Source organism: Eleutherodactylus coqui, chromosome 7, assembly GCF_035609145.1.
Source record: "Eleutherodactylus coqui strain aEleCoq1 chromosome 7, aEleCoq1.hap1, whole genome shotgun sequence".
Classification (NCBI taxonomy): domain Eukaryota; kingdom Metazoa; phylum Chordata; class Amphibia; order Anura; family Eleutherodactylidae; genus Eleutherodactylus; species Eleutherodactylus coqui.
This window is the reverse complement of record NC_089843.1, coordinates 178,645,636-178,658,556: the sequence shown is the minus strand read 5'-3', so window position 1 is coordinate 178,658,556 and position 12,921 is coordinate 178,645,636. Positions and strand designations below refer to the sequence as shown.

The 12,921-nt window shown below is 42.7% G+C and overlaps 1 protein-coding gene across 1 annotated transcript in view; it reads left to right on the top strand.

The window, feature by feature from the left end:
• Positions 1 to 908: 908 nt before the first annotated feature.
• The window catches only part of MMRN1 (multimerin 1), an 87,575-nt gene continuing 75,562 nt past the window's right edge, over positions 909 to 12,921 (top strand). Inside the window, exon 1 of the mRNA XM_066574038.1 lies at positions 909 to 1,452. Within this exon, the coding sequence (XP_066430135.1) occupies positions 968 to 1,452 (485 nt within the window). The 5' untranslated portion in view covers positions 909 to 967. The remainder of the gene's footprint in view (positions 1,453 to 12,921) is intronic.

Below are 12,921 nucleotides of genomic sequence, written 5' to 3'. Positions count from 1 at the left end.
CATTTAGTACAACATACCACAGTTTCTGAGGCAGGGATCTTTATATCTGAGGCAGGGATTACGTTTTCCTGCTCCATTCGGGAAGCAAGAAGGGGAATCCCCTGGCCGAACAGGTCTGTCGTATGATGGGACCAAACAGCACTGACCGGATCCCACTATAATGGGGTCCATTCAGTTTCTGCTCAGTTGCCTGGCATTTTAACAGAAGAAAAGGCACTACATGCCAGATCTGCAACGGCACCTCCAACAACGCATATGTGAAGTCAGCCTAAGAACAGTATTCAGTTAGCTCCCACACTCCCCGTAGTGGCTGCTGCAGGTGTAGATTGGAGCAATTTTTACACTGCAAATTTTTTGAACTGGGATTGTTCATGCCCCCTTCACTAAACTCCGCCCACTTCTCTCAGTGGAGCAGAGAAAAGTTGTAAATTATAGCCATAATTTACACCTTTTCTATGCCATAAAAGTGGTGCTAATCACTTGCTAAACTCACCACTATGTCTATGCAGGGAATTTGGAGCTACCACATAAACGAAAAAGGCAAAGATCCAACTATTTCAAAGTTATTTTAAGAAATTAATCAATGCAAATTTTTAAACCTACCATAAAAATGGTAATCAGGTGTGGAAATTAAAAGTTCAGAAGTTTATTAGTAATTGTGTTTACATGACAAATTGTCAGGTATGATTCAATAATGTTCCACTTTCTCTTATGTCATTGTAATATTTCCCATCCTAAACCTTTCGGTAGAACTTCCCTACAGATGGCTGAGAAGTACAGAGAGTTTCTCAGTAACAGGAAGCGGCGTTTCCTCAGCTCATGACTGACAAGTTACAACCTGTTTCCTTTTTAAGCAAAATGATAATTGGCATGCAAACCTAGAGTTTGGTCAGAGACAAAACCGATGTCATGAATACAGAGGCATAACGGAGCCCAGCTACCCTAAGATACTCATTTCAACTTGAAGATGTTTCCAGTTTGGCTCTTGACCATCTTTTTTGCTTTGCGCATTCATGGCGGAAGTACAAGAGGGGATTCATTTGATGTTACTGAGGACCCATGGACAGAATCAGTGGATAGTAACGTGAAGAAACTTCTCTCTGAGATTGCTGGTGCAATTCCCAAGCATACAACTGAAAGGAGTAACACTGAGCAAGCTACTGTGCTTGAAAATGACTTAATCACTGCCAAATATTCAACTACAACTCCTCCTGTGATACTAGTTCCAAAAAGAAGGGAGTACAAAATATTCGAAAAGATTATAAAGATGCCAACAAAATCTCCAAGAAGTGGAAAAGTAGAGCCTAATAAATCCAACAATGAACAGATTGGGACCACAGCAAAGGCAACTATACAAGCCGAGAAGGTCCAACAAGGACCAGATCTTTCTTCCAGACTGAATAACATCAATAGAAACAGCCAGAAGCCGAGCTTTGAAACCACGCGAGGAAAGTAAGGAATCTTTTCTCTATGGTCAACACAAACATTTGACAAAAAGTAGAGTTCCTCATTAGAATTCCTTTTAAATTGCACCACTATATTTCCGAAGGACCATACAACTCCAGAGCTTTAGACCTTATACAAAATAGTAGGATAAACACAAATGTATTCATTGAGTGTAGTAGGTGTAGCTAATTCATAATGTAAATTACATGCCACCATCATTGTGTCGCACATATTCAATGATCACATATTTAGTGTTATTTTCTCCTTTTATCTGTAAATAGAGAATCTTCATCGACCTTCTATTTCTAGGCAGCATTTGTAAGGAACAATGTAGGTTGCTCATGTGACAATAATTGTGTTCTGCCACTGCTATCTGTTCCGTAAGACCCATTTTGCTCATATCACAATGTCTTGTACATGTTTCTTGGTAAATTGCAGCTTGTAGAATAATAGAAAGGCTTACTTACTTGCAGTAGTATCTTTAAGGGGGGCTGTGTTATCACACCTCATTGGAATGAAAAGACTTCAATTGAAAATTATATATAATTGGATTTTGTATCGCAAAATGAAACATGAGAAGAATGAAAACATTTTGGAATTGAAATTGAGAAAGATAGAGTAGAGATTTATCAGCATTGCTGTGTGGTGCATGAATTTGCAAGATGGAGAACATTTTGTAAATGAAGTTATTAAAGTAGCACATAGGCTGAAAAATTTGTTGCAGCTACCTATTGATGATAGACACCTCCATACTCCACCTTGTAGTTGGCATAATTATATAAAGAATGGTGCATACTGCTAATACATTTGATGCCCGGATTTCTCCATTTCTAGGCATTTTTCATAACTGTCCAGCTTCGCATGAAAAAATGTGTTTGAATGTGATAAATACATTTAACACCAACTCCATATCCTGTACTCTACTTTTTTGGCACGCCTCACTGTGAATCATTTCTAAAGACTAATTCCACACACACCTCCCAACTCCCCCAAAGTAAACACCAAGCAAAAAGTTCTGGAAAAAATATTCCAATCATCACCTTTGTTGATGGTTCGAAAAAGCTGAAATCCGGTCTGCTGTTTGCAGTCTTTCATGGATTTAAATATAACAATACTAATCTGCTCTAAACCTGTCTAATACTTCAATGTCAGGCATGATCCAATACTGTTATACTGTCCCTTTTTGTCTTTGTAAGGGTGGTATTACACCTGAACCTGGGGTTCCACTTTCCTACTCCGTTCGGGGAGCAGGAAAGGGGAATCCCCACAGCCAAATGGCTCTGTCTCAGGATGGAACCCAACAGCGCCGGGCGGACTCCATTGACTATAATAGGGTCCGTTCACCTTTTAGATAAAAGAAAAAGTGCTGCATGCAGGACTTTTTCTTCCAGTATTTTGAGCCAGATCTCTAGTGGTACCTCCAATTGGAGGTTCCAACGCAGATGTAAAACCCGTCTAATATTTTGTATTCTAAACCTTTCTCTAGTGTGTCTTTAGGTGTTTTTATTATTATTTTAACAATTCATCCAACACACAATGGGTTATACTGTGTCCATTATACTGCAGAGAGTTCAGAGGCAAACATAATTAATGCTTATTGCACCATGACATGAATACTGAGCAACTAATGCTTTAGGACCAAGTAGTATATGATGCATCCTGTTTTATATGCTCCCAAGTTGCACAGTACCTAAGAACCAAGTACTGTGTGTAATGTCCAGATTTGAAAGCTGGTGGTTAATAGCTGACTCCTCAGATAGGCAGACAGTAGACAGAAATACAGAACCAACCCAGATACAGGAGTACCGACAGAACTGGGAAGGCATAGACAGAACTCAGAACACAGAAAGGGAGACTGACCCTTGGCTGCAGGCAAGAAGACAGAACCATACCTATAAGCGCAGCGGTCGCCTTGATAAAGGTGTCCCGCACGGAACTTCAGGCCTGACTATCCCTGAAGGGGTAATACACAGAACCCGGTGGGGCTGGCACACAGACAGATGCAGGACAGAGTGGAGAGAAACTGACATGAAACTGACAGAAAATAAACGTAAGAACAGATGCAGATTTGCAGGAAGCCTCATACAGAACAGAATGTCAGAAAAAGACTCAGGGCAGAGAGGACCCAGACAAGACAGTAGTCAGACTGCAAGAAAGAACCCAGAGAGTAGGCGGACAGAGCTGACACAGACAGAATGACCAATGAGGCTGATTGTCAGGTAGTCACAAACAACAATTCAAAGGCAACAGGAAGTGCATCAGCTCACCTTAAATAGGGGAGTATTGCCTAATTAACTCCACAGGTGAATTAAGAGGCAGAGATCTGGTTAACCTTCTGAGCAGTGGTTAACCCTCTCAGCGCTGGACAAAAGCAAAAAAGGAAGGGCAGAGACCTTACAGTCCTTATGCAAAGTCTGTAACAGGCCCTCAACTATAATACTTTATTCATAGTACTGGGCTCCCTATATAAAGTAGAGAGGCCTTTTGAGCCTCCTAAGGCTCCTGGGCCCAGGTGCAACCGCACCAGATCCAGATCTTGGTACACCGTACTACCTCTTGATCTAAGGGTGCGTTCACACGAGCGTAGGCGTATTTACGTTCGCACGAGCGCAACGTATAATCGCCGGAGAGAACATTTTTCGCCGATCACGACCAGAGCTAGAAAGCGTATTTTCGTTTGTTCCTACTTTGCAAAGTATCTTTTCGGCCATCGAATATGCGTTGGCGCGTATTTCGGTCGCATATGTTCCGTTTTTTTTTCGGGTTGCCGTTTTTACGCGCCGTAAAATCGCCCATGTGAACGAATACATTCAAAACCATTGCCTCAGATGGTCACGTATATACGTTTGGTCGCAAAAACGCGCTGTTTATGCGCTCGTGTGAACGCACCCTAATATATACACAACTCAATCTTTTGCATTTAAAATAGACATGCAAATTTGTTCCAAACTTTCTAAACTATGACTGCATTGATATGGTGTGAGTCTAGATCATGGCAGTGGCTATATTATTTATATACAGCTTTGGCCATTCAACACCAATAGTGTAGAAAGGTTTATGTTAGGAATAGAGATGAGCGAGCTTACTCGCTAAGGACAATTACTCGATCGAGCATTGTCCTTAGCGAGTACCTCCCCGCTCGGAAAGGTCCTCAAGGGCTGACCGATGCTCTACAGAGGAGCAGCTCACCATGAAAATGAATCAAAGGGCTATCAGACAATGTGTCTAAGGGCTTATTCACAAAAAGGCATTTGCGCTGCGTATCCTTAGCTCCCATAGAGATGAAAGGACCACATTGACGTGTGATCCATGATAAAATGGAGCCTGATGTGATTTATTATCCACACATGGCATCCGCAAATCATTTAAAATCAAATCCACAGGTGCTAAATGAAGTGCAGATGCCCCATGCTTCTCTATGGGCGGCTTGAACTGTGGATCTCCCACGCAGATTTTGCAAATCAAATCCGCCTGTGGGAATTGGGCCTTAGGCGGAATGCAGATGGCCAGGTCGGATTCCGACTGCCAGATTCTCAAAGTGGGATGCAACCCGTGTCCCTGCAGTGACCCGTAGCTTACCTGTCCAACGTCTTTGCTCTGCTCTGTGGATGTGCAGGCTGGCGCACAGCCACACGTGCAGTACAGAGCCGGCGTGTCAGCGATGACATGGCAGTGTGAGCTTCTGTGAGACTCACACTGAAATAGGACATGCCGCAATTTTGTTATGCATGATCAAAATCATTGCTGTCTGCATAGGATTGTATAAACCAATGCAATCCTATGGCAGCGTGCAATGGCTGAATTCAGCGCAGAATCTCGCCGTGGAATTTCCGCCTGTGTGCATTCGGCTTTAGTCATAAACGTAGCTGCGACTGGCAGCTGACTTTTGGTTCATCGAAATTACTTGAAACAAAATAAATTGCAATAAACAAAACTAAAATAGTTTTTAAAAAAAACCCTAAAGGAAACCAAAACTGGGAAGTATATAAGAACCAAACCAACATCAGAAAATTAGGGAGTTTACCCATCTCTAAGGAAACTTATATCTGTTTTTTAATACAAAAATTCTTGATCCAAATTTACTGCAGTCAAAAAAGTGCTCGATCGAGCATTGTCCTTAGCGAGTATCTCCCCGCTCAGGAGAGAAGGTTCGGCTGCCGGCGCGGGTGACAGGTGAGTTCCGACAGTAAGCAGGGGGGAGAGAGGGAGAGAGAGATCTCCCCTCCGTTCCTCCCCGCTCTCCCCGGCAGCTTCCTCCCCGCCGCCGGCAGCTGAATCTTTCCTCCCGAGTGGGCAGGTACTTGCTAAGGGCAATGCTCGATCGAGCAATTGCCCTTAGCGAGTATGCTCGCTCATCTCTACTATCTACCTATCTCATATCTATCTATCTATCTCATATCTGTTTATCTATCTCAGATCTATCGATCATTTATCTATCTCATATCTATCTTTCTATCTCATATCTAACTATCCATCCATTCTCTGATATCTACTGTATTTATATACTGCACAGATCCATATCCCTAGTTAATTCAAACATATAATTGCTAATATTATTAGACTTCAGTATATTATGCTTATAAGGATGTAAGTTATGTAGATCTATTTTTCATAGTACAATTTTCATAGTAAAACAAAGGAAAAGGCCAAGAATGTCATGACCAATATCACCTATATTGTATAGGTATACATATAATCTACAGCAGACAATGTGCATTAAGATTATGTAAGCAATACCTACTGTAGAACTGGAACTACATATTATGACTACATGAATTGACTATGGCATAGACTTCCATTGAGAGGCCTTGTGTATTCTAGCTACTATGTAAATACATTGATCTGGATATGGATCTGGAGGCCTGGAAATAGTCTCTCAACAGAAATATGGAAGGCTATATAGAACATTGCTCCAAATATTTCTAAAGCTGGTCCACTCTCTCCCAAAAAAAGGTCAACTAAAAGATATCAGCATTTCATACTATGTCTTGGCAACTTCAAATAAGAGAGATGAAATAATACCTCCACAGTGCCACCTGTTGGAAGGTAGCATTCCTTCAAGCCAAAGTTAGACGTTTTATACAGCTGTCTGTGCATGGAGTCTGGCTTTGCTTTTAATTCCCAGTCATTGTTACAAGGTTTGTATAAAAAGTCTAACTTTGAGTGCTTGGGGGTGCTAATGGTGGCCATAGTCGTTAATCTAAAGTTGATCAAAAGAGACTATTTCAACTAAATTAATAATTCTTAAGATTAACAATGAATGATCGTCTTATCTGGCCAATGGCAGACCATCATTGTCTAGCAAGAAGTGGCTCCGTTCCATAAAAGAACCTCTTTGTAACATGTATGGCAACTTTTAAGAGTGTTGGTAACAACTATACTTTGCAGTAGCCACTGTTAAAATGTCCTAGTAATGGGAAAATGCACATTGCCAAACAGGGGTAGTAAATTAGAAGACTGAGTAATCAATTTATATTAAAAATATACACAATACCACAGCAAAATAAATGTATATGTATTAGTTTCTTCCTGGGGAAAAAGGGAAGTGGATAATCAGTGTGCTACATAAGGCCTGGGAAAGAATATGCAAGTTATTTCTACCCTTAGTCGAATATTAGTTCATGCGGATAAAACATCTGAGCAGTACGTTATAGTTTTTAAAGTGTGTGGACTGACAAACCTCTCAATCTTTTATGAAGATATGTCCATAAGGTTTTATTTCTGGGTCATCGACTCGCTCAAATAAAATGTGTTATTCACTTCAGGAAATAGAGTGTATCAGATTGCTGCGGCAGAATACAAGGACAAGGGAAAAAAGCGTAAGGAAAATCTATAACAGGGCCCCTCTTCTGCCATTACTGTTTTTTTTAATACAAGTGCCTTTTTATGTGGCAGAGAAACCACTGGGACTGCTACCCCTGCACCTACATAGGAACCCTGAAAGAAGGGTCGTTTTTACAGTATGTGCTCTGAACTACAGGGCTGGGGAGTTCCAAGAGCACATATCTGCACTTAATGTCTGACTCAACAAGTAGTTCCATTAATGTGAAGAGTCTAACATAAAGGTCAATTTAATACATATATATATGGCAAGAATTGACTTTCATCAGTCTGTCTTTGGTCCAAGGGGGAAGTATGGCCAAATATTATTTCGTACTTGACCATTTGTTCTGAAATATAGGCAAATCTATCTGGTGCAGAGTTGGAAGAAAATATGGATATTGATTAAAATATGGAAAATGTTATCTGCAAATGGGTTTAGCTAATAAGCTTGATATTCAATCGGTGCGCTATTCTTGGGGTCAGAACACAGAGATGCAGAACGCTATCTATTTTTAGAAGTGTGAGGAAGTTTTCCCGTATACAGAAGCAAATGGACATATTAGTTACACTCAGTGGAAGCCTTCATAAACCTAAGTACCATGCCTGATAGAGAGACAGCAGTAGTCTTGAAAGCTTTCCATTTGGCATCACTTTATTTTCTTCTGTCATGTTACTGAAATGTACTGTATCACATGAGGTAGATGGTCATTTTGTATCTATTGTTGAAAACTATATATCCCTAAGTACAGGGTTAAGAAAAAATTAATCTTCCCCAACTCAGAGGCCTTTGGAGGGTGTTCTGCTGCTCCAAATGAGATGAAATTTGGACAACAGCCACTTTATACTATATGCTCACCATTTCTGAAAAAAACTTTAGTAAAATAAATGCTAATAGGCAGTGCTATAGTTATGCAAATCAAGCTACAAATGCTCAGTAATAAGACCCCCCTTGGTTTTCAGCCAGGTTTCCACCGCTGAATGCAATGATTCAGCTTTAACCGCTACAACGGTGCTGTCCTTCAGAATGGAAACTGATATTGGCCTGTCACGGAAGACCTGGCCCGCCACCGTGCCACCTACCGGTGACTTTTTTACTAGATTTTTATTTTTTCTTAAATGGCGAGCGCATCATCTGGAGAGGCTGTTGCCTAAATTTCATCTCATTAGAAGAAGCGGAACGCCGTCCAGAGACATCTGAGTTGGGGAAGTTTAATTTCTGTAATACTGTACAATTGCATAATTTCAGCATGGCTTAGGGCTCTTTCACACAACCGTACGTGTTTTTACAGTTGACCATACGCACTGTAAAATTGCATGAATGAAGAATAGCCGCGATCAATTACCGATCTTAATTCGCGTATTATCAGCCATTCACATGGGCGGCTGCAGCGAAATGGCAAAAAAATACGCTGCAGCGTGGAAATCCCTCAGTCAGCTGTCTTTTTCCAGCGTAAGACACAGGTTAACTCCCTCACCCACCCTTTTTTTCAGCTTCCTACGCATCTCTGCAAAATATACCTATCTTTTGACGCTGTATATAAAATCAGTGACCATTTTCGGTCATCGATGTGCCAGTTTTCCAGGGGCAACTTTTTTATGCACCCAAAAATTGTTCATCTGCATTCATACATTAGAATCCAATACTTCAGAAGGTTGTAGTTTTTGGATACAGCTACAACAGCTGCGTGTATACAGTCATCTACATACAGCCTTACTCTTAGACCAGGCTAACACGGGCGGATTCCAACTGTGGAATTCGTGACCTGCATCCGCGAGAAGGATCTGCGGCAAAACGCAGGCATTGAAAAGCATTACTCTCACTTTTTCGCTCACATTTGCGGATACGAATTGTGTATTCTGCGAGCAGAGAAAAAAATGCAGCATGCTCTATTTTGCCGCGAACTCAGTGCAGACGGCCTCCATTGAAGTCCTCTGATTCCTCCCCTCTGTCTTCCTATCGGTGCCCCAACAACACAATAACTTAGTTCTACCACAGTATTTATATAATGAGTTTGGTTGTGGTGCTGTATTTTTGTTATGAGCTTGGTTCTAGTGCTATATTTATGATATGAGCTTGGTTCTGGTACAGTATTTATTCACTGAGCTGTTCTGTTTTGGTTATGCTGCTATCTTGCTCCTCTCTGCACAAGCAGAATACAAGTAAACTATCTATAATGTCCTGCTTCCTAATAGGACTCAGGGCTTGAGGCTGGAGAGGTAAGTAAACAAATATATATATATATATATTTTTTTTTTTTTTTTTATTTTATTTTATTTATTTATTCTTCCACATATACACAGCCACATATATGAACCGCACTAGGTTACAGTATGGAGTCTCAGTTTTGAGTTTTCTGTACCTAGCACAATTGTTGAGGCTCCATGTCTGGCTAGGTCCTGGAGGCTCCATAAGTAGAATGTGGTATGAGGACACTGTGGCTGACACTGTTATGGAAATGCTGTAGTTTTTACTTTTATGACCATTTGAGGCTTTTACTTACATATGAGGACACTGTACAATAACCCTCACTATTATGTCACCATTATGAAGCGTGACAGTTAGGAAGGTACAGGGGTTATCACTGTTCTAGGCTGTTGTAGCTGTCAAAAGTGGCACGAATTCAAAAGACAGAGTAAGAGGTTTTCTATACCAGCTTTTGTTGGAATTGTTAGAAAACTGGAACAGCTAGAGGCTTTCACATGAAGTGTGTTTCCTTGTGGCTGAAACCTTGTTATTAAAGGTCAGTAATGTGCCGTAATTTTCCAAATCCCCTATCAATCCACTCACAGGCAGCATTATACTTCTAGAACTGAGTTAACAGAAAATGTGCACAATGTTATTTTTTAACTAAATTCAATATAATTTCAAGTTCAGGTTAAGGTACAACACGACCATAAAGTATAACTTGTATGGAATACTAAAAGAGGGAGATGATTTGTTGTATAGTAATACGTCTTGGCATAGACTGAACAGAATTGACCAAAAATGACTTATCACTAGAGATGAGCGAACGTACTCGTCCGAGCTTGATGCTCGGGCGAATATTAGCGTGTTCGGGATGCTCGTTACTCGTAACGAGTACCACGCGATGTTCCGGTTACTTTCAGTTTCCTCTCTGAGACGTTAGAGTGCTTTTCTGGCCAATTGAAAGACAGGGAAGGCATTACAACTTCCCCCTGTGACGTTCAAGCCCTATACCACCCCCCTGCAGTGAGTGGCTGGGGAGATCAGATGTCACCCGAGTATAAAAGTCGGCCCCTCCCGCGGCTCGCCTCAGATGCCTTGTGAGTTAGCTGAGGGACAGTGCTGCTGGTGCCGGAGCTGCTGTAGGGAGAGTGTTAGGAGTGAGTGTAGGCTTCAAGAACCCCAACGGTCCTTCTTAGGGCCACATTTAACCGTGTGCAGTACTGTGCAGGCTGCTGTTAGCAGTGTTGCATTTTTTTTTTTTCAAAATCGGCTGTGCAGAGCATTGCGCCCTGCAGTAATACTACAGGGACAGAATTGTGTAGGCAGGGCCAGAAGACATATATTATTGATTGAATATACGCAGTGGGCCTTTTCTTTTAAAAAAATGGGAAAAATTCTATGTGCCCTGCCTCTGTCAGTCCTCAGCGTTCTGTGTACGTGTGTGGTGGGTGGAGATAGTAAAAAATTCATACGCAGCCAGCTACGTTTAACAGCAGGCTTGCGCCAATTTATTTCCTGCCTTCCTGGGAAAAATCACCGCTCTGCTGCACTTCATATAACTGCATTTCTGTGGAACAGATTTCTTATCTGATTGAATATAGTCAGTGGGCCTTTTCTTTTTTAAAAAAGGGAAAAATTCTATGTGCCCTGCCTCTGTCAGTCCTCAGCGTTCTGTGTACGTGTGTGGTGGGTGCAGAACGTAAAAAATTCATACGCAGCCAGCTACGTTTAACAGCAGGCTTGCGCCACTTTCTTTCCTGCCTGTGAAATTCCTTGCTCAGCTGTAGTTAATAACTCTGCAACACTAAAGTTCTGTGACACATTTGCAGGGGCACAACACAGTTATTAAACTTATTATTCATTGAATAGACGCAGTGGGCCTTTCCTTTTAAAAAAAAGGGAAAAAAGTATATTTGGCCTGCCTCTGACAGTCCTCGGGGCTCTGGGTACGTGTGTGCTGCGTGGAGAACGTAAAAAATTCAGACGCAACCAGCTACGTTTTACAGCAGGCTTGCGCCACTTTCTTTCCTGCCTGTGAAATTCCTTGCTCAGCTGTAGTTAATAACTCTGCAACACTAAAGTTCTGTGACACATTTGCAGGGGCACAACACAGTTATTAAACTTATTATTCATTGAATAGACGCAGTGGGCCTTTCCTTTTAAAAAAAAGGGAAAAAAGTATATTTGGCCTGCCTCTGACAGTCCTCGGGGCTCTGGGTACGTGTGTGCTGCGTGGAGAACGTAAAAAAATCAGACGCAACCAGCTACGTTTTACAGCAGGCTTGCGCCACTTTCTTTCCTGCCTGTGAAATTCCTTGCTCAGCTGTAGTTAATAACTCTGCAACACTAAAGTTCTGTGACACATTTGCAGGGACACAACACAGTTATTAAACTTATTATTCATTGAATAGACGCAGTGGGCCTTTCCTTTTAAAAAAAGGGAAAAAAGTATATTTGGCCTGCAGGCTTGCGCCAATTTATTTCCTGCCTGGGAAATCAAATCACTGGTAATACAGCATGCTGAGGGGTAGGGGTAGGCCTAGAGGACGTGGACGCGGCCGAGGACGCGGAGGGCCAAGTGAGGGTGTGGGCACAGGCCGAACTCCTGATCCAGGTGTATCGCAGCCAACTGCTGCGCGATTAGGAGAGAGGCACGTTTCTGGCGTCCCCACATTCATCGCCCAATTAATGGGTCCACGCGGGAGACCGTTATTAGAAAATGAGCAGTGTGAGCAGGTCCTGTCGTGGATGGCAGAAAGTGCTTCGAGCAACCTATCGTCCACCCACAGTTCTGCGCCGTCCACTGCTGCAAATCCGAATCCTCTGTCTGCTGCTCCTCCTTCCTCCCAGCCTCCTCACTCCACTACAATGACACATGCTCAGGAGCGGGAAGACTCCCAGGAACTGTTCTCGGGCCCCTGCTCAGATTGGGCAGCAGTGGTTCCTCACCCACCAGAGGAGTTTATCGTCACTGATGCCCAACCATTGGAAAGTTCCCGGGGTCCGGGGGATGAGGCTGGGGACTTCCGGCAACTGTCTCAAGACCTTTCAGTGGGTGAGGAGGACGATGACGATGAGACACAGTTGTCTATCGGTGCGGTAGTAGTAAGGGCAGTAAGTCCGAGGGAGGAGCGCACAGAGGATTCGGAGGAAGAGCAGCAGGACGATGAGGTGACTGACCCCACCTGGTTTGCAACGCCTACTCAGGACAGGTCTTCAGAGGGGGAGGCAAGGGCAGCAGCAGGGCAGGTTGCAAGAGGCAGTGCGGTGGCCAGGGGTAGAGGCAGGGCCAGACCGAATAATCCACCAACTGTTTCCCAAAGCGCACCCTCGCGCCATGCCACCCTGCAGAGGCCAAGGTGCTCTAAGGTCTGGCAGTTTTTCACAGAGACGCCTGACGACCGACGAACTGTGGTGTGCAACCTTTGTCGCGCCAAGATCAGCCGGGGAGCCACCACCAACAG